Source organism: Cupressus sempervirens, chromosome 3 (assembly GCF_028749045.1).
Source record: "Cupressus sempervirens isolate cs-2001-9-10 chromosome 3, ASM2874904v1, whole genome shotgun sequence".
NCBI classification, from domain to species: domain Eukaryota; kingdom Viridiplantae; phylum Streptophyta; class Pinopsida; order Cupressales; family Cupressaceae; genus Cupressus; species Cupressus sempervirens.
In genome coordinates this window covers 574,389,840-574,414,993 of record NC_143120.1, presented here as the reverse complement: position 1 = coordinate 574,414,993, position 25,154 = coordinate 574,389,840, and the positions used below count along the sequence as shown (strand labels likewise).

General features: G+C 37.6%; 1 protein-coding gene across 1 annotated transcript in view; it reads left to right on the top strand.

The window, feature by feature from the left end:
- LOC149567726 (tetratricopeptide repeat (TPR)-containing protein) overlaps positions 1 to 25,154 on the top strand; it is a 217,655-nt gene that overhangs the window by 111,775 nt on the left and 80,726 nt on the right. Inside the window, exon 8 of the mRNA XM_089820990.1 lies at positions 15,788 to 15,969. Coding sequence (XP_089677116.1) covers positions 15,788 to 15,969 — 182 coding nt within the window. The remainder of the gene's footprint in view (positions 1 to 15,787; positions 15,970 to 25,154) is intronic.

Genomic DNA, 25,154 nt, shown 5'->3' with positions numbered 1-25,154 from the left:
CTTGTGTCATCAAACACAGTAAAAATTATAATTACTATGCATAGAAATGTATCAAACTGTTGTATGACAATAGAGATCAAGCATTCTATTCGTGAAGGCAAGACACACAGACATAATCTCCAAGAAGGCTCCTCCAATTATGAGACTTTTGCAACAGCCTTATAACAAACAGTTGGCCAACATTTAAGAGTGCTGGAAACAATAAAATATGAAGAATATAATCTACTGTTCCAGAAATCAGAATCACAACTTTGTAAATGTTTATTTCACCAACCTTTGAATGATACCAATCACAATTCCAATAATGAGTAAGAAGAATCCTAGACTGAGTCTTAAGGACTGAAGCTGCAATTATTAGTACATAAGGTTGAGATAAAGTTTCCAGCCATAATGAATTGGTCTGATGAAATTCTTTCTCAGAAATCTTTTCCTGCCCGAATGTCTATGTAGTTCTTTATTGCAAATACATACTGTGCTTTTAAAAGGTTCATATCCATATTCAAGACTCATGAATTCCCGAATTACTGCTGTATGTTCTTCAGAAGAAATGCTTCAGCTCTTCATTCTTTGGCACATTTGAGATATAGCTAATCATACTTGGAACTTTTCTGAAATATAATCACTCTCTCTACTTAAGCCTCACAGAATATTATTTCTGACTCCCAAAAAAAAGCCATGATATGATCAAAGGGTTGCCAGGCTATGAATATGGTGTCAGATTAATCCTCCAATCAATAAGGAACTTTCGTGCTGAAGTGTATAGGCTGGCTTCAATACATTCTACAAGTGTTATGTTGAGGACATATTATGACAAATTGGGCCCGATATGTAATCTTCTGCAAATATTCACAACCAAATATTCTTCAAGTCTGGTTCTAATCAAAGTTGCATGGATACAGGTACAGATACTAATACAGATACTGTATTGGGTACAGCTACGGCCATTTTTTAAGACCCCCAATATGGATATGGCTAGACATGACATTAATAAATAACACATACACATTTATTTAACACAGTTTTCCAAGTTATAGGATATTTTCATTACTTCAAAAGCATCGTTGACACAAATGCTACATAAATATTTGTAAGTTAATTTAAGACTTTATAATATGTAAACATAATAGAGTTGCATTAGAAGATAACCCCAAAAACAGGTTTCTAAAATAGAAAAACATTGTAATTGTCTTTCTCATTTGGTGAATGCTTTGTTTATACCATGTTTTTAATAATTGTTTAAATAATTTTTTTTTTAAAAGTTGAATTTGGGAAGAAGATTACGTGAAATCTCTAAAAAAATCAAATCCCATAGTATTTGGTATGGTTGGAAAAACAAAGTTTTTTAGGAAGACATGGGTACAATAGTCGATGTGTATCCAGGCAGTATTAGATACGTTTCCAAATTGGATACAGGGATACGCATGCTCAAGGAGGGACAAAGGAGTTTCTTGCAACTCTGGTTCTAATGATATATTCACTGTGTAAGACGGGGACTCGCATCCCCTTCCCAAACCTCAAAGTACCCATCCCTGAGGTATCCCCGCATCGGGTACTTGAGTACCCAAGTAACCGCACCTCCACCATTCCGCAACCATGTCGGTGCTGGGATGGGTACTTAAATTTCTACTTGAATTTTGATTTTTGAACGTTATTATTGGGTATGTAATATGTTACTATGTTGAATGTTCAATGGTTTTAGTTCATGTTGCAATTTTTGCAATATTCGAGTATCTTAATTTGGTATGCTCTTTAGAACATCATTTCATAACTAGCATTTCAAGTTCTATTTGTATATATACAACACCCCTCCCTCACCTGTCCACCACTTTTCGTCGTCCCCTGGCCGTCGTCCCGCCATCCCGAAAATGAGGCCCATTTTTCCCCCGTTCTAGAAACTCGTCTTGACACCCCCTTGTCCTAACATTCCCCAATATTGGTGTTACATTGTATATGCATGAATTCATTGCAACTGTATATTTTATGCCGCTCCCCTATTTCATATGACAGAGCTAATGAACTTCTTGACACTTATAAACTACTCTAGCACCATTTCATTAATAAACTCATTAAATATTAGTAGCAACCATTGTTAAAATATGAAATGATCGTTATGAGCCATAATTAAATCTTGCAAATACTGGTTTAAGGTAGTCAACCAGAAGAAGCCACACATATTTCAGCCAGTAAACTTGAAGCCATTACTTTTATATAATTAATCACTAATATCGAAAGTTCTAGGACATGAAAACTCATCATTAATGTTACACCCCAAAAGTTAAGTAGCCAAATTTCCATTAAAACATTTTCTCCTGTCGAATCATTTGTTTTATTTTCTCAGTCATCAAATTTGTATAGATGTGAACTCCATTGTGAACCCACCTCTTATAATAACTAGGTTTTTGTCTAGCTCTTTGATCAAATTCTTGAACGTTTTCGTTTCTAGAAATCCTACCTAATGCAAAGCACCGGTTGAATTCATCAACTCTAATGTATCATTTGAAAATCTCTAAATGAATTGTAAAACCTTGCTTTTATAATAATTTGGTGAAGCTTTTGGAATTCCCCCCATAACATAGCTTATGTAATAGGCTGAAGGACTCAATAGTTTTTTTTAGATAGGTAATCGGCTGAAGCCTAAATTATTTATTATTCATTTATTATTATTGTTAAGATTAATTATTATTATGTTTTAATTTCAAGAAGATTTGAACCCAAGGCCTCTCCGATGAGAGGTTCACAATTTACCATTTTGCTGTAGGCCCTTGCCTGCCGAAGGACTCAATAGTTAAAGTGACTTTGTAAAATAATTTTATTTTAGTTATTTTATTAATCAAATTTATTAAGTTGTCCTTTTAATCATTAATGTGCTTGAATAACTTTAGACTAATTAATTTATTTTGTCAAATTTTGGAGACATTAACATTCATATTTTACAATCAAAGGAATCAAACAATAGAAAAAAGCAGTTTTCCTAAAAACTAGATCATTTATTTATTGAAATCTCATGTAAACCACAATGTAAGGATTGTCAGTTGACTGGATGGTTCTGGCGGTGTTTTTGTAGCCGACGGATTGACTGTTGTCGGTGTTTTGTATTCTGTAGCCGACGGAATGATTGTCGTCGGTGTTTTGTATTTTGTAGCCGACGGGTAAATAGTTTGTAGCGGATGTAATATTGTGGTCGACGGACTCCTTCGGGAAGGTTCGGTGGTAGTATTTATATCTCGTCCGAGAACATTGTAAAGAATCATCTTCTATTACTGATCTTATGAAGCATAATGTATGTTCTGGCATATGCGAATATAATTTTGCTATTCTTTTCCATTGTCTGTATGCGTTGTGGATATCAATCGTGGGAGTCTGACCAATTGAGAAGAGTTGAAGTTGCTGCAGGCATGGACTTTCTGTGTACTAGAGGCAGTGGGAGCAGGTTTTGGCTGTGAGGCTGTCTTGGTGGATGCGTAGAGAGCTCGGGAGGAGCTGATCATCTAGTTGGAGGCAGTGCAGCGACACTTGGCTCGGGGTATCGAGGAGCTGGACAGAGAAAGCAGCACGGGTGGCTATCAAGGTCAACTTGAGGAGACAGTATTGTGTTAGTAGAGACTACAAATGCAACAGGAGGAATGTAAAAGTGATGTGGCAGAAGCAGATTTTTCTTGTTGCAGTTAGTTCGTTAATGTATTTTGTTTGTTAATTTGTCTCAGATATTTTGTTAGTCGTCAGGAGATGACTGTTTTTTTTGGGGGGAATGGTGTCAGCTGATTGGATGGTTCCAGCGGTGTTTCTGTAGTTGACGGATTGACTGTCGTCGGTGTTTTGTATTCTGTAGCCGACGGAATGATTGTCGTCGATGTTTTGTATTTTGTAGCCGATGGGTAAATAGTTTGTAGCGGATGTAATATTGTGGCCGACGGACTCCTTCGGGAAGGTTCGGCGGTAGTATTTATATCCCGTCTGGGAACATTGTAAAGAATCATCTTCTATTACTGATCTTATGAAGCATAATGTATGTTCTGGCATATGCGAATATAATTTTGCTATTCTGTTCCATTGTCTGTATGTGTTGATTTCTTTACCAGTACGGTAAACAAGGATTTGGGAAGACCCCAATAAGGTCAGCAAGTGCATCTTCCCCTTCTAAGAGCCCACCACATGTTGGATGGACAAGAGTTTTTGCCACTTCGGCCAAAGTGTTCGATCCTGGAGCCTTCATGCTCTTGGGCTTAGTCATGGTGATTAGGGGAACCCAAGTGCTTCACTATTTGGCAGCCCAATTGATCTTGCAAAGAAAACGTAGGAACATGGTGACTTCTTAAGGATTTGGATATTGAGCACTCAATAAAATCAATTCAAAGAAGAGGTGTCCAATGCCTTGAATTGATGATCTATTGGACCAGCTTAGTGGGGCTAAGTTCTTCACCAAAATTCATTTGATGTCCTAGTACATCGAGTGCCCATAGATCCATGAAATGAGTGGAAGACTACATTCAAATCAATTGAAGGTTTTTTCAAATGGTAAGTCATGCCTTTTGGTCTAACTGAGTCTTCTACCACTTTTATGAGACTAATTAGATGTATAATATCAACTGCTTAATTATTTGTTATGTTCTACAAAAAATGCATTTGCAGAGGTCTTTAGAGTGAAATTTGTGGTCCAGACTGTCATCAGCCCCTTAGAACTGTTTCCATAGGCATGATTCTAAGGGACTAAACCTAGATCTCATCGAGCTCTTTCTAGCGATATAAAGAATTGAATTTTTGAGCACCAAGCTAAGAGTTATAAGCTCGCCATGCAGGATAGTAAAAACCATAGTTTTTTTTTTCAAAAATTTTAATTTTGTTTGTAATTTGTCCACATCCTAACTGTTCGTTTTGAATTCAAGAGGGATGTGGTGACTTTTTGGAATTCTTGTACCTAGCTGGGTCGTACCCTTGTTTATGGAGATTAGTAGCTGTTCCTTATTTATTAAAGATTGAATATTGTTATTTGTTGAGCTGTCTATACATGTTTTGCAGTTCCGAACTGGGGAGAATCAATTTTTTTGGGGGATCAGCTATACGAAATAGAAGTGTTTGGTTTATTCATGGAAACACTCTATATTACTTACAATTTTATTTTCTTTAATTTATTTTTACGGGGTTCTGTACTATTTAGAGAAGATGGTGATTGGTTTTTAGTAATTGAAATCCTTTGATGCTGACTGGAGAGTGGGCACCTGTTCTTATTATTCTGTATTCTATTGGTCACTCTTACTCATGAGGGACTTAATCTTTAAAAGAAATTGAGAAAATTCTTATATTCCCTTTTTGTTTCTGTGAGGTTGTATAGCTTTATAACCATATTTTTGGACTCTTTATAAGCTTCTCTTGTTTGATGTTTAGTGGCCACGGGACAAACTTGAAGTTGTGTACTTCTAAAACGATATTTTTGTAATTTTCAGCATTTATGTTGAGTAGCCAATTCAAATATAATTTGGGAGAAGCTGGAAATCATAATGTATATTTTTGCCAGCCATAGCTGGTTTGGAGGGAATAATTATAGTTGGAAATCAATCTATTTTTTTTTTCCTGTTCTGGTATAGTTCGTACATTGGTTCATCCTTCATTTGTTCTCTCAACTATATTGGTTCCTAGTTTGGTTACTTCACATTTTATGCAGTTTTCTTTTTGATTGTTTGAAAAATTGTCTTTTTCCAGATGTTGGACTATTATTTAATTTAATTTTTGGAGTTGAAAATAGTATAGTATTTCAGTGCCTAATCAATTATATTGTAATCAGTTGTGCAATCCTTGGTTAGATTACCTTGGAATGTAAGTTCCGATGGCATTGTTGCCAAAACATGGTTAGTATTTAAATTTCTCCAGTTTACGTGAAACTGTGCGGATTGCTGGCAATAAATTAGTGTCTCAACCACTGTATGCTCTCAACTTACCAGCATCATAATGAATTATATTGTAATCATTTGTGCAATCCTTTGCTAAATTACCTTGGAATGTAAGTTTGGATGGCATTGATGCCAAGACATGGCAAATTATTTAAATTTTTCCATGTTGCGTATAGTGCAAAACTGTGCAGATTGCTGCCAATAAGTTAGTGCCTCAATCCCTGTATACTCCCAACTTATCCACATCATAATCTTGGTGATTGGAAAGAGTGAGGGTTACATATTTCATCAAATGTTTATAAAAATTCACTTTTATTTTTTATTTTTTTGTAATGTTTGGGACGTTACATTGACACTGTGTTCATTTTTGGTTATCTAATCAAATTTCAGCACGGTGGTAGTGCTGATCAGCATATCACTGGTTTTCTTGTTTGGTGATGCTAAGGAAAGGCATCATTGACAGTGGCATGATAAAAGTAGGTACCAGTGTTTGTAACTTTGTATGAAGCTGTACATCATAGTTAGCACTCTTAAAGCCAGAATGCAGCCTTGTGAGAATCAACCTTCTTGTTGGAGCTTCTATTTTCTTTTTGTGGTTCTTGGATGCAATCTGAGATGAAGCCTCTAACATTTCCCATCATCATGACCATTACATCAGATTGTCCACATTGATTTTAATATCTTTCTTTTCAAGAATACTAGGATGCACTTACCATAACATTCACATTACCCTTTGGCTTGGGGCAGCTGTGCTACTTTGAAATTTGGGAGGAGGTTGATGAACCCTTCTTGTAATTGCATGGTATATTGCTAATGCATATGCTCTCTCAAGACCCTTTTGGGCCTTTAGACTTCATCATGAGCACCATTGGGGTTAAGCAGGGCTGCCTCTTGTCACTTTCTTTTTTTGGTTCTACATTGACAAGCTAGAGAGGTATCTTTAGGATCATACTCTTCTTGGGGATTGTTGCCTTCTTCACTAGGTTCCGATCTCTATTATGATGTTTGCAAACAATATCGTTCTTGTAGCCTTTTTGCTAGAGGGTTTACAAAGAACTAAATGATCTTGCATCCTTTCGCGAGTTACAGCATTTGATAGTTATTTTGGGAAAGACCAAGGTGATGGTCTTCATTGATCGTAAGACCTCTCACCTACATTTCTTCTTCATGGGTTTGGAGGTGATCTTGTCTTCATACATATATTTGGGGTTCAAATTTTTTGGGCCATATTTTACAATGAAACCCGCTCTTCAGTCGTGGATAAATAAGGGATATGGTTTATTGGCCCTGCTCGAGTAACATTTTTTGACACCATTTCCAAGACACTATGCCCAAGATAATTCTTATGCATACACTTATTGAACCTACTATTGCTATGGTTCAGTGGTTTGTGATCTTTCTTTGCTGGTTTTTGATTGGGCCTTTGTCAAGCGGGTTCAAATGTTGCTCCTCGAACACATATAATGCAAGCAATCCATTCCACACAACAATATTCTTGCAAGGTTTGGGGTGCATCTCTTTACACTTGAATTCATATGTAATTTGGTATGGTACCTTCATTGCATTTAGGGCTTTGCTGATTCAGCCGAGCGGCATCACGAGAGTTCATCCTGAGATGGATTTTTATGAAGAGAACTTTCTAGCTTTGAAGGAAAAACTCATTGCTTGCCCCTCCTACTTATTACACCATTGGCTACATTCCCTTGGGCTCCTTCTTGGCTCCTTTAAAGTGGGTTCACATCGACTATGTTGCGAAACTGAATGTCATATTGGTAGAGTGCACATGATTTGTCAACTTTGCAGCTTTGGGAAAGGGGAGTCTGAGGAGCACTTCATTTTTCGCTGTCCTATATACTACGAGATCAATGGGAGGTTCTACTACCTCTTTAGGGGGGCGTGGTTGCTCTCGGTCTTCAAATATACTGTCCAAAGATGCCTTACCCTTTACTTTTAGGAAGCCCTTAGGCTTCGAGACCACACTCTTCAACACTAGCATCTTGTGACGCCTCCATCGCGTCAACTAATTGCTACCTTCTTCAATGGGATTAAATCAATAGGTGATACCAAGCTTTGACTCGGAGCTGCCACTTATCCCATATCTGTGAGGTCCTTGATGAGCTCCTTTTGGCAGCAATCATCCTTGTCCAAGGACACTTTGAGGCGCCCCATGATTCTAACTGATCCTATTGCTTATCCTTTAGATCTAAATTTCTTCACGATGACTTAGATGCCTTAATTGGGTTTGGGAGGTTTTCTCTTTGCTTTTTCATTGGACTCTTTGCCATTGGACCCTCCTTTATGGTTTAGTTTAGTAGTTGCTTTCTTGTTAGGGCACTGTTTGGTGTCCCTTCTGTGGGCTGACCTCTTTTTGATGTACTTGGCAATCCCTTTGACCATTTGTGGTCTTTTGTTGGACATTGATAGATTTATCTTGTCTTATCTTATCTACATTCTTAGGCTTGGTCATCAGGTTATCTATTCTTTTGTTGCTGTGAAGTCCTCCAAGGTTAAATTTTAAAGTATCATAGTCTTGTGAGTGCTTTTCCATTGAGACAACTTTCTTGTGAATTTCGGTAGTTAATTTGCATAAAAATAAGATAAACTTGTAAGATGAATTTTTGGATCCACTTGTAGAGAAACATTCTTTTCGGACATTTTGAGCCTCACCATTGAGCTCATTATTATCATTGATATCCATCTAAGATTTTAATATTCTTTCTTAAGGGTCTAAGTGAGGAAATGATAGGGCTTGTAATATTGTGGTGTATGCATAGAAAATAAATAAATAGAAAATGAAAAGAACTTTCACTGTTTTTGAAATTAAAAGCGACCAAAAACAAGGGGGTCGGCCCTTAACAGTCAAAAGGCTGGTAACCAGCACATTACCTGCCACTAACAAAAATAGACAAATAGAACAGGAGTACGAACAGGCAGAGACTTATACCATAAACCAGAAAGCTAGAACCAGAAAGGAAACAACCTAGCTACTAATCGCAAAGTCCATAAAGGTACCCAGGCCTAATAAAATCATAAATACAGCTGATTACGAGAAAAACCATAACTGCCATAAAAGTATATAAAGTCTTTGGATCCTTAGATTCTCATAACTGAACAGAACTAAAAAAGACTTAGATTTCTTTTTTCCCTTTTCCCCTTGCATGAAGTAGAATCTGGTCCCAGTCATCGGCAAGAAACTTGAAGAGTAATTTGTTGTCCTCCATGTCCAAGCCAGCTTCCTGCTTCTCCTGTGCCAACAGTTGGAGGGTAGTAGCAGTAGCATGAATAACTTTAAGTCCAAACTTGGAGAAGGTGAAAAACCCCTCCTCCAAAGGTTTGACCCTTTCCTCCAGGTTCATGTAATGCTCCTCCACCGCCTCAGTCTCCTCTTTATGCTCCTCGACCTTCTTTGCAGCAACCTCTTTCATTTTCTGTCCCTGTGGTTTATCCTAGAATGTGGCACATATAAAGTTTTACGCTGCTAGGTGACATTTATGAATTCCATAACAACATTCCTTTATATTTATGTGGTATATGAATTATTTTACACTCTTATATTCTGTAGTATATAAAATATTGGCCAATTTTGAATTACATGTCTTGTGACAACCATTATATTCTCCTTTTTCTTATAAAGTAGAATGCCTCAACCCTCTACCTCTTCGCTCGCTGTCCCTTCCCCCCCCTCCTGTGACAACCCTTGTTGCTACCATCCCTCTCCCTCCTCCCTCCTGTGCCACCCACACCTCCTTTTTCTTTGCCCAACGACCGTGACCTTTTTCTTCATCATCTTAGAGGGCTCCTCTGCCCCGACTTTACAGGGTCTCATGACGTTGTTTCCATGTTTACTCCATGGCCTTTGCGATGCGGGTGTCTTCCCTTCTCTCCATCCCTTACTGCACCTCTTCCCTCTCTTGTAGCTCAACGTCCCGTAGTACCTGTTCCTTGAGTCAGTGGTTTGATAAGAATTGAAAGTCCTTACACCTCTCAATTTGTTCAGCGTTCTCCACGTCTTCACTCGGGCTCACTCAGCTTGATCTTGGCTATCGCCACCTTCTTCGCCATAAGAAGCTAAGTTTCATCGCCTCATATTGTAGATCTCTTTGCGCCTCTCTCCTGTAGTCTCCCAAGCTCTTCTTGCATACCGTTTTCCTTCACCCCCCCTCCCCCTCCCTTGACCATAGTGCTTTGTTCTCTCACACCTCCACCCTTTATGAGATTCCAGGTTAGCCCTCACTTCACCCCATCTCCTCGCTTAAGCTACCACCTCTTCACCTTTTCCAACCTTAATGTGGCTGTTAGATACTTGAGTTGTAGTCGGGTTGCGGACGAGGAAGGGTTCTAGGCAGAACTCTTCAAGCTTGGTTTCACTGTTTTGCGCTCTTTTCTCACGGTGCTCTTTAACATAGTGGTTTGTGCTAGGCTCCTTGACTCTTGGTCATGATACATCATCCACCGAATTCACAAGACTAGGTCAGTTTCAGACCCGACAACGATAGGACTATCATGATTGGGCACACTTTTGCCAAACTTCATGCCACAATGTTGAATGCTATTGTTTCCAGCGAGCTTGACCACCAACACTGTCGGGCTAGGGGACATGCTAGATTCCGTACAGATTTCCAGACCATGGACTGTATTTTGCCTTTGTGTGCTACCCTCGAAGAGGCCCGTCATTGCTTTGCAAAGGTTTACTGCTACTTTGTTGACTTCCACAAAGCCTTAATTTATATTCCTCGGATGACTCTTTACTGAGGCTTAGAGATACTGGGCTTTCAAAGACTCTTTTGACTGCTATCGTACTGTTGTATGAGAGTGTGGTGGACAGGTTTAGGACTCAACAAGAGTTCTCGGATCCTATATAGAGCACTATTGAGGCGAAACAAGATTTTCGTCTCCCCCCACTCTCATTAGTATATACATTGATGAGCTTGAATCCTTCCTACAAGACGTTTCTCTCGTTGGAGATAGTTGTTACTTGCACCAGGTTCTAATATGCATTTTTCTCTTTGCCGATGATGTGATTCTTTTTGCCTCTTTCCTTGAGGGGCTCCAGCGGTCTCTTGATGGTTTAGCATCCTTTTGTGATACGAGACAATTTTTTGTGACCCTAGAAAAGACCACGGTGATGGTCTTTAATTGTTTGAAGACCTCCCATCTCCACTTTAATTTTCAGGGCCAGGGGGTTGAGATCACTTCTTATACTTATTCAGGGTTTAAGTTCTTGGGACCACGGTTCAGTTTGAGACTTGCTATGCAGCCTTGGGTTAGTAAGGGGCTCAGAACCCTTGCTATGCTAGAGCGATAGTGCTTTAGACACCACTTTTAGGATGCTACAACTAAGATGTCCCTCTTGGACTCCTTGGTTAGACCTATTGTTCTTTACGGTTCTATTGTTTGGGGGCGCTCTCTCCTAGATTTTGATTGGGCTTCGGTCGAGAGAGTTAAGATGCTTTTGTTTTGTTGTATTCTTAGATGTCATATATCCACTCTCCATAGTGTTATACCGATCGAGTTTAGTGTGCATCCTTTCAGGCTTGGGACCATCTTTGATTTGGTTTAGCTTATTCATCGTCTTCGGGATTTCGCTGATTCATTTAAGGGCCACCATAGATATTCTTACTTGACCTACTGCTCTTTTCGAGGTGGTTGCGAGGTTCAACCCTGTTGGTAGGGCCCACTGCTTGTTCGCTCAAGCTTCTACTCTTCTTGGCTTGGTTGGGATCTTGATTAACTGTCTTCCCCATTTTCAATTCTACCTTGACACCCTCGCTCACCTCCTTTCTTCTCGACAAGATTTGAACGAGTTGGTAAGGGCAGATATTTACAGAAAATACATTACTATGGTTTTGACTAATCCACCTATGGGTTTCGGTCGAGGATCACCTTTTATGCGGAAAACTACATTGATATTCAGGATGATCAAGGACATGATCATCATTTTCCCTTGGTACCTCACTCATCGCTGGGCTCTTGCCCTTTGCATCTCTTTGGGGTCTTTTATAGTAGGGTTACACTAGCTTCACGTTCAGATAGACCACCATATTGACAGGGAGGACATGATTTTCCACCTTTTTTCTCTTGAGGATGTGGAGTCAGAGACACATTTTATTTTTCAGTGCATTATTTGCTATAAGATCAAGTGGAGATTCCACTACTTGTTTAGAGAGTGTGGAAGCCTATCCTCTTTCTTTAGATATATTGACCAACGGTGCCTTGCACTTTATATGAGGGAAGCCATGCAGCTCCATACTCATATTCTGGAGTCCTAGAGCCCATCGAGACAAGTTTCTTGTAAGCTCATTACTGCTTTTTTCACTCCTTTGTCTTCCCCCACGAGATGAAGAGGTTGCTCCCCTTTGCTTCTTCGAGCCACATTAGACCCATGAGACCTTGTAGTGGTTACGCTCGGCAACACCATCCTTATACCAATGAATCCTCGAGACAACCTAGGACCATTACTTGCCCTCGCCCTAGGCTTTATCCTTTGCTTTGAGGGTACTTCTCTCTTGTGGGAAGTACTTAGATTCTTCTTCTTGTCTCTTGCTCGGTTTACTTGCTGTTTGCTTTCATCTTTTTCTTTCTTGTTTGTTTGTCTCCTTGTGGACACCCTTTGGTGCTCCCTTTGCTGGCTATGGCCTTGTACTCTCTTCAGTCCCTTAGATCCGTTTGTGGTCTCTTGTTGGACATTAATAAATTTATCTAATCTTATCTTATACATTCTTGAAGTTCAAATATAGAGGTATACATTCTATAACAATATTGGTTTGACTTGATACTTCTGAAAAATGGATAATAATAATCAGATTTTGCTTTCCTCTATAGGGTTACAGATTGATGCTTTTCATTCCTTGTAGGTCATGCTTTTTCTTTTCTTGTCCTAGATTTGGAATTTAATCATCTTGAATTTTTAACTTCTTTGGTGAACTCAACAACAAAATAACATATTTGATCTCCAATCTTACATTTGATTCTTGTGAGGAATCATACGAAAAATTCGTTTTAAATTTTTATTCATGTCCACAATGCTGTTCCTTGTTTAGTTTTTTGTTATAAGAACTGCACATACAAGCTTTGCATGTTTCCTTACTGTTAAAGATTGTCAATATGTATAGACTCTAATAGAGAATATTTGGCGTATTTTATAATTAGATTCTATGGATTAGGTGTATTAAAATAATAGTATAATATTGTTATAATGGTCATCTTAGTTGGTACTTAATAAACTTTCTTTTATATCTTTCAGTCTTTAGTTTGTTTAGGAAATTTCCTTTTGTGTTTCTTTTCTTGATCATTGCAGTTGGCAAAGATCTAGTACTCTCTGTTTAAGGATCCTCTCTCCTTTAGTTATATCAATTTATCAATTATCATTTTATGATACCAAAGCTTTAGGTAGTTTTTGGTGAATTTTTTATAACAATTTGTAGCTTCATTTCTTTTGTTTAAAGAGGGGTAAACGCTTTGACTCAGATCTATAAACCAGTGAGGCCACAAATGGGGGACCTCATGACCAATGAGATTTGAACCTTGATTGGAAGAAGAACAACACAATTACTTAACCATCTGAACATGCCTTTATTGGCATAATTCATAGCTTCATTACTTCGAATTTTTTCTGGATTTTTAATGAAAAATTGTGGTGTTATTACCTGAACTTATTTCAGAAGTTTTAAATGAGTTTTTGATAAAATCAGTGGTTTATTTTTGGAAACCATTTTAAAAGTTTTTTTTTTTTTCACCTCAACAAAAATTGAGTAGGGTTTTTGGGTGTTGCTTTTCTGCACGAAGGGTTTCCTTTCTACCATGCAAAAGGAAGGGTTTTTTCGCACCTCTGCAAGCCATGTGCCATCATTTCCCTCCCTTTTTTTGTGTGATTTTCTCGAGAAATTACATTTGCTTGTTGTGGTTGGCTTTCTTTTGCAACTTGTGACCTATGTTCAAGGCCTTACTTCCTGCGATTGTGTTTTCCATGGATGAAGATTCTTGGTATCAAATGTTTTCAGCCCGTGCAAAGGAAGCCTGAAGTTGACGGGCTTCTTTCTATTGTGTCAGTTTTTAGCACAATGAAGATTGTGACAAGATTTTAGTTTTGAACAATTTTTGACTGAAATTGTGGGTGACTTGGGCATGTTTTTACATGTGGGCTCATTTTTTCTCCTACTTCTTGCATACATTTTTTTTTCAAAATCGTGACTTTCTAGCTGCCTAGGGTTTTGCTATTGCATGATTTGTGAAGTAATATGAGCATCCATATTTTTAAATCCTAGGTTTCATTTGTGGAGTTCTCTGGTGATCGTGGGTTTTGGACCTTTTTTACCAAAAAAAATTGGTGGATATTATGTGTTTTGTATGAGTTTTCCTCAATAATCATGATTTTTTTGTGAATGGGTTTTGCTCGATTTTTCCCAAAAAAGGGTGGTCATGTGTTTTTGTTTTTTGTACAATTTTTTCAGACAAAAATTGTGGGTTCTTTCTTGGCTGTTGAGTTTTCTATTTTTTTCTACAAAAACTCATGATTGATGTTGTTTTCTGGGTATACTGCTTTTTATTTCCACAAAAAGTCATGGTAGGGGTTTGAATGGGTTTTCTCTAAAAATCAGGGAGGGTTTTATGTGATGTTGTCCTAAAAATCGTGATTTGATGGGTTTTTATTGTCTTTTCCACAAAAACATGGGTGTGTGATTTCAGCATTGCATTGAGGGTTTGCAGAGTTTTTCACAAAATCGTAGTTTCAATTTTTTGCCATTTTTTGTCAACAAAAACTGAAGCTCTTTAATGCTGATCTCAGTGTGTTTGGATAAATGGAGGGATGATTTTGTTACCTAATATCAGGTTGGAAGGATTGTGTCCAACAGATTTGTGGTAGAACTGATCATATCTTGAACATCTGTAGAACTAGAGAGGTCTCAGCTAGAAACTCTTGTCGCATAACATTTTGAAAAGAAGGGGGAAGCCTTCTATGCATTCATGGCCAAATGACCTACAGATTGTGTCATGTTTTCTGTAGGGTAATTATGGATGACCATTAAGGGAGAATATTAAAATAATATTATAATATTGTTATAATGATCGTCTTAGTTGGTATTTAAAAGCTTCCTTTTATGTCTTTTCTCTCTAGTTTGTTTAGGAGGTTTCCTTTTGTGTTTCTTTTCTTGATCATTTCCGTTATGGAAAGATTGTCATGTATTCTCTATTTGAGGAGCCTTTGTCTCCTTTGTTAATAACAAGTTAGCAATTATCTTTGCAGCTGTTCTATCACCTACTTCTTCTTTTCTTGTACATTCTTGAATCCAAGGCAGCGAGGTATTACATTTTTGAATTATTCCTATGCAATTGCTACTTCTGAAAACTGGATATTTTGTTTCCCACTTCCATATTAAACTTTTGACAGTTTTCTTTTGAACTTTCTCTCCCTCCAACACCTGAACCCCAGCCGCTCTACAGAGAGAATATGTTTCCCCAACCCCCATACCTGAAACCACCCCAAATCTAGTACTCTATTCTATAGATTAGGGCAGGTCCTATACCCTACTCTCTATAGTTAGATAGATCTAGTCAGTATGGTATTCCTAGGCCTTATCCCTTATCCCTTATCTATACATGGGTGGGTTATATATTTAGTTCGCAGGCCCAGCCCATATCCCATCTAGAGAGAGGGAGGTCACTGGTCTATATCTATAGTGTCCCCGCCTGTTGAGGAACTAAAGTTACCATATCTAGATATAGGGGAGGCTAGTTAGCTCACCTTGTTGAAATTCTTTTTGTTTTAGAATTTAATACATTGAAATTGCAAATTCTTGAGTTGAAGGTCCAGCAAATATAAATCATATTTTATTTTGTGTCTTATGTCGATTCCTTTGAAGAAATTCCTGAGAAAATTTGCATTTCATATTTCTGTTTGACAGGTGCAGGAGCTCGAGCAAGTCAAGAGGTATATGTTAGTCAGCTTGCAGCTGCAAGTGCAGCACAACAATGCCTTGCAGCAGCAGCAAAAGCAGATAGCAAAGCAGGATATATATGGGTAAATCTTGCTGCTGCATATTCTCTAGCTGGTGACCATACAAGTGCTGGCAGATGCTTGGACCTGGTAGTCTTGCTACTTTGACTATTATAATTTTGATGAAAATATTTTGTGGTGACTAGTAAATGATAAAGTTTAGTATAAGTGGTCATGTATTTTATGCAGTCAATTGTAATCAAATGAACATAGGTGCTCTGACAGCTTCTCATTATACATGCAGGATATATTTTCCCTTTTATGATAAGAGAAATGCAACTTATATTACTTCAGGGATCAGATAATAAATATCACATCAATATAAAAACATATACACAAGGATAGTCTTCTCTTAAGAAAGCTAGAGAGGCTAACATTTGCACATATAACCTAAGAGGCAAGGGGTCAACACTTTTATACAGGATCACTTGAATTCAACTTGGAACTAAAAATCCAACTCTCACCTAAAATGCTTCAACTACCCTAGAGTTAGAGAGGAGGATTAGGATGAATGACGGCTTCCGACCTAATTTGTTTAGGAATCCACCAAGCCACCTGACGTTATGCCATAGCGTTTTGCAGCTATCCCCTTTCATCTACATTCATCCAAGTAAAGGTCCTCCCCATGAAGGGGAAGTAGTGAATAATTAATAAAGTTTACCTTGAAGCTATGCCAAACTAAATATTGCTAGATGTGCATTTTAAAAGACACGGCAACTGTTGAATCTCTAGCACATAGACTGTAAGAGCTTGCATACAAACTTCTTGAAGCATTGATTTGGTTTCAAATCATTGGTGAGTCATTGAATACCACAAATTTAATGCTTGATAGAACATCGTACTTTCCAAATTGACACCTTTGTCACCATCGGATTCTATGGTCCCTCTGTGCCAACCTTTTGTTCAATTGCTCAGCTAGGTCAATGTTGTGCCGTATTAATTCGTAAGGATCATTTTACAGTGTTGTAAAATACCTTTCCATTATTATAAATGTCCCAGCTGGCTATAATGTCCCCATTTTTGAGTTGCCGCAGATTTGATTGATTCAGTCTATTATTAGGTCCTTGTACGCTGATATTGGTGTTTAGAGGACCTTGTTGTAGAGTTATTAGGCTTTCCAGTGGCCTATGGTGAGTTTTGGCTCCGTTTTGAGGGACTTACTATTTATAGTAAGTCAGCAGTTGGTTCTGATGAGCTTAGATAGGTTAGAGAGTTGAGTGATGCTCTCATTTTTTATTTCTGGATTCTGGTTTGGGCTCCAAGAGTCTTGGAGGGAGTGTCTATTTTTAGTAAGTCACCCCGTCTGGTTCATTCATTGTCTTTCTTCATTAGGATCACTTCTGTGCTGTCAGATTTCAATTCTAATGCTTTTTCAGTCATTTTTACTAGAGGTGAATTATAATTATTATTCAACTAAATATGCTAAAGTTGCTATTTTGTTGGTATTGTATTTTGGTGACCTTAGTGTCGTAGCTCGTTCAAACCGGGTTGAAAAGTTTTAAATCTTGGGCACAAGAAACAATGACCTTGTGTGTTAGAATACCTTAATATGATTGAAAATGTTGTTTTTTGAGCTAGAGGGAATTAATAAATTGTTTTATTCAATTATGTGCCTGATTATAAAGCAAAGGGGCTTTTAAGTGAATGTGTCTTGAAGAAGCTATCTTTATTTATTATAAAAGCAATGCTTTGTGGGAAGGGAATTCATTCTTGTCTATTGCTTTTGATATTTTCTTGTGAGGGTTTGGAGCTGTGAATTATTTTGAGGACTGATTCCTGTTGATCTGAGAATCAATTTTCTGCAGTTGTATAGCAATTTGTATCCGTAATTGGACTGAATTTGGGAGTCTTCCTCTACTATGTTCATTTTTTCTTGGAAGGCGATTTGGTGCTGAAAGTTTGGTTTTTAATATCACTGTTATTGAGTGCTTATTGTCTCTTCTGTGTGGCATTTATTCTCTCTTCAAATCAGGGGCATATATGACTGTTATTTGTTCATAGTTGGGTGGCATCATTACTAGCGTTTGGCATTGCATTTTGGGCGTCTGAATTGCTCTACTGGCAGTCTGTTTGAAGGCTGTGATCATTGTCACAGAGGCAGTGTTCACTACAGCAGACCCTATTCATATGGTTAGGTGTGGGAATTTCAGCTGTAGAGTTGGTGTTTCCTGTTTTACTGCTGCCAATCGACTTTTATCACATGATATTATGAGGTTCTCATCTTAAATGTAATTTCATTGTTGTGGAAGGAATAATCCTATACAACTTTCATAATTGCAAACTATATTTGAAATTCAATACCTGGCATATGTAGAAGTTATATTGGTGTTATATTTCAGTATTTATTATTCAATTGAAAATCCAAAAAAATTGCACAAACCAAAAAAAAATAAAAAAAAATCAAAAACTTCTTCAGCATAGCTATAGAGCGAGCCAATAGGGTTATTACAGTGGTATCAGAGCGGTTTCCTTTTTATTCCGTGGGGTAGGAAATTCCTTATTATTTTAGATCTGGTATTGTATTGGGAGTGACCAACACTTACATTTTCTAGTTATGGACAAACATAGTAGAGGACTAGTAGTTTTGGGAGCCGACTTAGGAGTGTGGAAAATAGTGAGAAAATAAATGCCTTGAGGGAGAGTATGGAAAGACGTGGGTTTCATTAGAAGAGATTGGAAACAAGATTATTGGATTTAGTCGCAGTGGATAGGGTAGCGAGATAATGGTTTCTGTTTTTAGTAGACCAACATTGAGGATGCATGGTAGAAGGCTTGAGTCTTCCTCGACAAGTGTTTATGATGTGGATGAGCCTGTGTTAGTTCGGCAACCACTAGTCCCATATGTAGTCATGATGATGGAGTTTCTACACAGGGTCATGAGGATCTGTCAATGCCATTGGATGGTCAGCAACATCGAGCTTCAACAGGTTGAGGATTCTAGAGTTGTTGCGGATAGTGCAAAGGCTATTGAGGTAGTTGTTACTATTGATAGCTTAGACTCTCTTGAGGAGGGGATTGTTATTGGAGGCAGTGCAAAGAATGTGAGCACTGATGTCTATGATAGCTGTCATAGTAATGCTTCTTTGCAGGAGGGAGTGGCTTCTTCAGGTAGGACCGATGCATGTATTGAGTCACCTAGCTGTGATGTTAGTGATCTAGGTGTTATAGTGGAGTCAACAGAGGTTGATTTAGGCTCTAGCATTATTGATTAACAACATGACATCGAGTCATGTATGCAGGGTCATGTGATAGCACTAGATGTTCATTTCGGAGTTGTGGATAGGGATAGTATGAAAACCCCTGATGATTCATTTGAGGATGCTATGAGGTTTTGTGGGTCTGATATTCCTTGCCAGATGTTAGGTGATGACTTTGAGGAGTTTGTTGATGGGTCCCAAGATTGATGTTTATAGGGACTTACTATTGAGGGGCATGCTGAGATATGCGAGGATTTTGATATTGCGAGGGCTTCCACTTCTTCGGATTAGGGGTTGGTAGAGGTACCAAGTAGTTGTATTTCGGTTATTGATGTGTGTGAGGATGGGAGTGCACATGATGTTAGTGATCATGGGGTGAGTAGTATAGATTTAGTCTCCTATCATAGTGTGGTTAGTAAGGCAGAGAGCTTGCATAGGAATTAGGGATTATAGAGGCATCATGTAACTAGCTAGTTGAAGGTGAGTGATAGTGACATCTCATCATCTCTTGAGCATTATGATGCTATCCGTCAAATGCTAGCTGCATTTGGTTGGGGTGCTCCTATGATAGATGAGCACAATGATAATTACCTTTCCCTAGCAGAGCTTCGTGTGCTTCGAGAGGTTGTTAGGATCTTGAAGCATAATTATTTACAATTAGTAGTTGATAAGCATATGTGGTAGCGGGTAGGATCTTACAAGATAAGTATAACGCACTCATTTGGTCTACTTGTTTAGCGCATGTTATTGACCTTCTTTGGATATAGGGATATTGGTTTGGGTGAGCCTGGTTGTAAAGGTTGCAATGAAGGTAACAAAATATTTATACAATCACCCTTCGGTCCTTCGCTTGATGAGAGAATACACCCACGGGAAGGAGTTGATTAGATTTGGGGTCACAAGGTTTGCAGTGATTTTCCGAAAGTTGCAAACTCTTATTAGTTCTTTGACTTCTTTGAATCAGTTGTTTGTGAGTCAGCCATGGCTAGACTCAAGTTATTCAAAGAAGCTCGATGGACAGAGTGTTGCACACATTGTCTTTGATAACCATTTTTTAATGAAGCTACAAAAATTGTGAAAGTATCTTGGAAACATCAAAAGTTGAATATTGTTTTTTTTGTATTCAATAATCAAGTCTTTCATTATTAATTTATAACCCTAGTCTTTGACTAATGATAATCAATTCCTACATTTCAATTGTAGGTGGCAGAGCCCTTGGTGGATGGGGAACAAACCCCAATGGGGCATCTTTATGTGGCCATGGAGAGGGTCAAAGAGGCTATAAGAAATTATACAAGGGGGACAACCTAAAATTTGACCTCATATGACAATTATTGACAGTAGATGGAACTAATAGCTCCACCAATCCATTCATCCGATAGGGTATTTCAACCCTAATTTTTGCTTCTCTCCATTGTACGGGGATCTTAATGGAGAGGTCGTGGAGGACATTGATTGAATGCATGCTAAGGATGGTATTTGACATTGAGGTGAGAGACATTATTGTGGTTGAGATGGAAGTGTATCAAAATGCAATGGCCAAGCTATTCTCCTTAGACATGACAATATATGGATTTTGGAGTCTTTCACATGCATGAGAAGTAGATAAAAACTAAGTTACAAATACATGTTCTCACCTTGATTTCTAACTCTTCAATATTTATCTTGTAGATGCTTGGTAGTGAAATTAGGGTGGAAATGTCCCAAATCTACAAAATCTTGCCCTTCGCATCTTATGTCAGCCATGTAGCTCATCCAGTTGTGAGCATAATTGGAGCTTATTCAAATCCATTCACACAAAAAAGAGGATCAAGTTGGCAAATAAACACTTCAATGACCTTGTCTTTATGCAATATAACTTTAAGTTGTGCATAAGAAAGATAGAGTCAACACTAGTTGGTCTACTCGATCTGGATGACATAGATCCCTATGGTGATTGGACAATACATGAGCGGCCTCCATCGTATCTATGATTTGGAGAGGCAGGCTATGGAGGAGGTGGTTTTGCACTAAAATTGGATAACATTCATGAGGACACTGCGAGTGAGGATACAGATGATGAGGAATCATTGCCAGTGCCTCCACCAGCTACATCCAAGATGGATATCGAGTGACAACCACAACTGCAACCACAGTGGACTGCAAGGGATAGACCCCCTCCCACTCCCATAGTTTTTACTAGAGCTACTAGGAAGGGGAAGAGGAAGATTTACACTAGTTTCATATTGTATTTTACATTTGTATTTGCTTATCTTTTTACAAAGACAATTTTCTATTTTTAGTTTGCTTTAGAGTTCAGAGTCTCTAACTATGGCTGCTGACCATTAACATTCCACATGAGGATGTGGTTTTGTTACATATTGCATTTATATATATCTAGATCAGCTTGTTTGGTTTATTCACTCATTTACTAACTCATTAAAGGCATCTCCTTATTGATTTTTGCAAAAAAAATTGCATTTCTAAACAAAATTGAAGCCATTTATAAAATTGATGATATTTTCCTTAGACGGTACTGATATATCTCCAATATTTCCTGAGATCTTTTTTTTGCCTCACTAATAAGTGGCAAAGAACGAGATTTTGAACTAGGCATTGGATCATCCATTTCTGCCAGAGGGAGATAGTGACTTAGATGTTCTAGAGCCTTTGGACTATAACGAGGCTTAGTTTTATAGGCTGTGCTTGTTATATTTTAATGTTTGAGACCTTTGGATACATGTTTGAGACATTATGATTTGGTTACTTATATTGATAGACCATGGTTTTAATGTTTGAGACTATTGTTATAATGCTGTTATACTCTGCTGTTATTATCATTTACGTTGTCATACTACTGCTGTAACTCGTGAATTTGTGATTTATTTACATATTGCCTTGTTAATAATCAATTATTGATACACATCTCTCTCTCTTTCCCTCTCTCTATTTATAATATCTTAACATATTTTGAAAAATTCACCCACACATAGATTTTAAAATTTATATACTGCTGTCCCCTTCTGTCCCTTATTATTGGTTCTATAGGAAACATCTTGGATATTCTTCCCCTGCTGGCCTATTCCTCAGAATGCTGTGGAACATAGGTAATTATTCATTAGGTTTAAGAAAAAATATAAGGCTTGCTGACTTCCAAACATGCATGTAAGTTGTCACCTTCCATTGCATTAAAAATATTGTGCAAGGGTACAAAGAGTTTTATTGTATCCTGTAATATTCCCTAAGGATATTTGCTCCATATTTTGCCAAATGTTCCATAGAAATTTAAACAAACATTTTGCAAAAGAACAGATTTTTATTGACCGAACAGATTTAACATCATATAATATCAGAATTAAATAAATATTTAAAACTAAATATGAATATTAGCATATAGATAAATCATTACAACATTCAACATAATAACAACAAAATCATCTTCCAATTATAGCCACAAAACTTATAGTAGGATTGGATGCATTGGAAGCATTCCAATCACAGATACATGATGTACAGAATGATTGGTAATCCACATATCATGAACAAATCAATCTATCATCTTCAACAATCATTAGCCAAAGTAGATCTTTCACTATTGTGGCTAGTCTTTTCCAAGAGGGATTTCATCCAAAAGAAGGCTGAGATGGACCAAGTCCAAATTTCCAGATGCCACAGGCTTCCACTCAATTAAATGAATAAAGTCAACATGATATCCAATAGTTCTCTCAGTAATATTTAATAACTTCTGAATCTCCCTTGGCCTTCCATTTCCTCTTGCCTTTTCATTTCTTATTCTCTAAGTTACCCGTTCAGTTTTGGGTATGAGAACATGACACGTGGGTTTGTGAATTTATTTTTTCCGTAATGGTTCGTATGGGTGTGTGTGTACATATATATAAATATATAAAAATAGATACACACACGCACGCACATATATATGCGTTATATACCTCACTTCAAACTTCAAGATGGAGTGAACAAAATGAGAGAGCAAATGTGAAATGAAATGTGTTTGGAGGTTTCGTATGGGGCTGTTTTAGGAATAGAAAGAAAAAAATGAATAAAAAAAAATCTGTTTTCCATGTTTGTTTACATGACAGGTCTGGTCAAGGACCCTGCTCAGACCCAACGAGGAGCCCCACAAGAACCCATATCGGGTTCACATTTGGATCCAGTTCGAGGGTTCAAGGTGTGAACCTGATAACTAAGACTTTTCTTTGTCTCTTTATTCTCCCCCTTTAAAATTAAAACTAGGGAAATAATAATAAAATAACCTTATTATATTTTTACTAAATTATACTATTAAAGTCATTTTAGTACTTAATTAAATAATTAAATTAATTTGTCACCAAATTTGATATAATTGGACAGCTTAAAACTTAATTTTTAATTGACTTCTAATGTCCAAAAGGGGATTTTACAGTCCTCCCCTTCCAGAGATTGTTTGTCATTAAGCAATCTGCACCTACATGCTGAAACCTAGTGACTGGATCACATATCAACCTTAGGAATTTTGCTTCTCCACTACTTTGATGTAAACATCACCATACCCAAAGTTTTTGAGCATCTCACCAAGATCTCACCTAAGTAGAGCACCAATCATGCAAATGTTAGGACCGCATCATCACACAATCACAACTCTCCAATATAAGGCGATAGAAGTATATCAAGGAGCTATCAATACTGGAAAATTCCTTAACTCCAAATGATCTTCCATGGAAGTGCAAAACACCCATGACATGCACACAAAAAATCATACCAACCCATTCTAAGTCGCTGGAGTAAACTAGAGTGACTCCCTTAGTTCTGAGAACTCTAAGAGGGAGGAAATCAATTCCATGTATTATATCCTGCCGAAGTAACTCAAGAAAGACCACAGAAGCAAACTCCCAAGATTGATCCATTTAACCTAAACGTATCTTAGTGTATCCCCTCACGACGAACCAAACAAGAATCTGATCCGTCACTATCAAGGAACTGGAATCAACTAACCATGTATCACTTCTGTGGTCAACCACTGAAAACATGACATGGACAGATAGCCTCCAAGTGTCAGTGTAGGGAAATCAATTATTCCAGCAAACCCAACTTGCTGAAATCAGCCCATCATCATTTAAAAGCACACATACGAATATTGTGAAGTGACCAAAGTGACCTAAATTTTCCCAAGTGGAAGTGAAGAATAACTATGTTGTGACCACAAGATGTCCCACAACTAGCTGCACTGAAGTTTGCAAGTGCTCAAATCAAACTGCTCAATGTTGAGGTCAGCACCAATTGTGCTAAGCAACTATTACAATAATAAACAATCTGAAATACCACCGAATACATAGCAATCATGGGTAAGGAAGTAGCTGAAACTGTATCTCCTGTGATCAAGTCACATCGACTCATCTGTAGATCAAAATCTGAACCCATTTGTAAGCTGATTGGAAAATGGGCAGCAATACTAACTCTAGAAATTGATCCATTACTCCAATCCTGAGATCAAAATTCATCACAAAGAAACTATTCTTGGTTGCCAAAACCTACAATCAAATTCCATTCTAATCATTGGAGTCAGAAAGAACTTCCTCATCCTGAAGAGTGGATTATCAATAAATATTATGGGACTTTATTTTATTTTCTTTGAGGGAATGGGTAGTAACTTCAGAATGAATATTTGAATATTACTTCAATGCAAATGGAAACAAGATCAGAACAGAAGATGTAAAGACTGTTTGATAAAATGCCCGTGTGCCCGAACTTGTGAAAATTGCAAATTTTTGGTCAAGGAATTTGGTGAGAATTCTTACATTGTAGAAGATTGAGTGAGATGAATGAAAGATCCCTGATAGATGCCCTTGCTGATCTGCAGGCAGATTTATGATTTATAAAGCCAAATAATAAATCCAATGCAGTTCTAAGGATCTTACATCCAATAATGATGCCAAACTGCTGCAAATGGCAGCCGTAAGACTGCAAGGAATCACATCCCAGTTGAAAGAATCAATCTGTAACACTGAAACCATAAATCTGCAACCTGAATCCACAATAAAGAATGGTGTACTCTATCCTTGATAGCAATGCACACTGTCTGAAGAATCCAATGCCAATAAC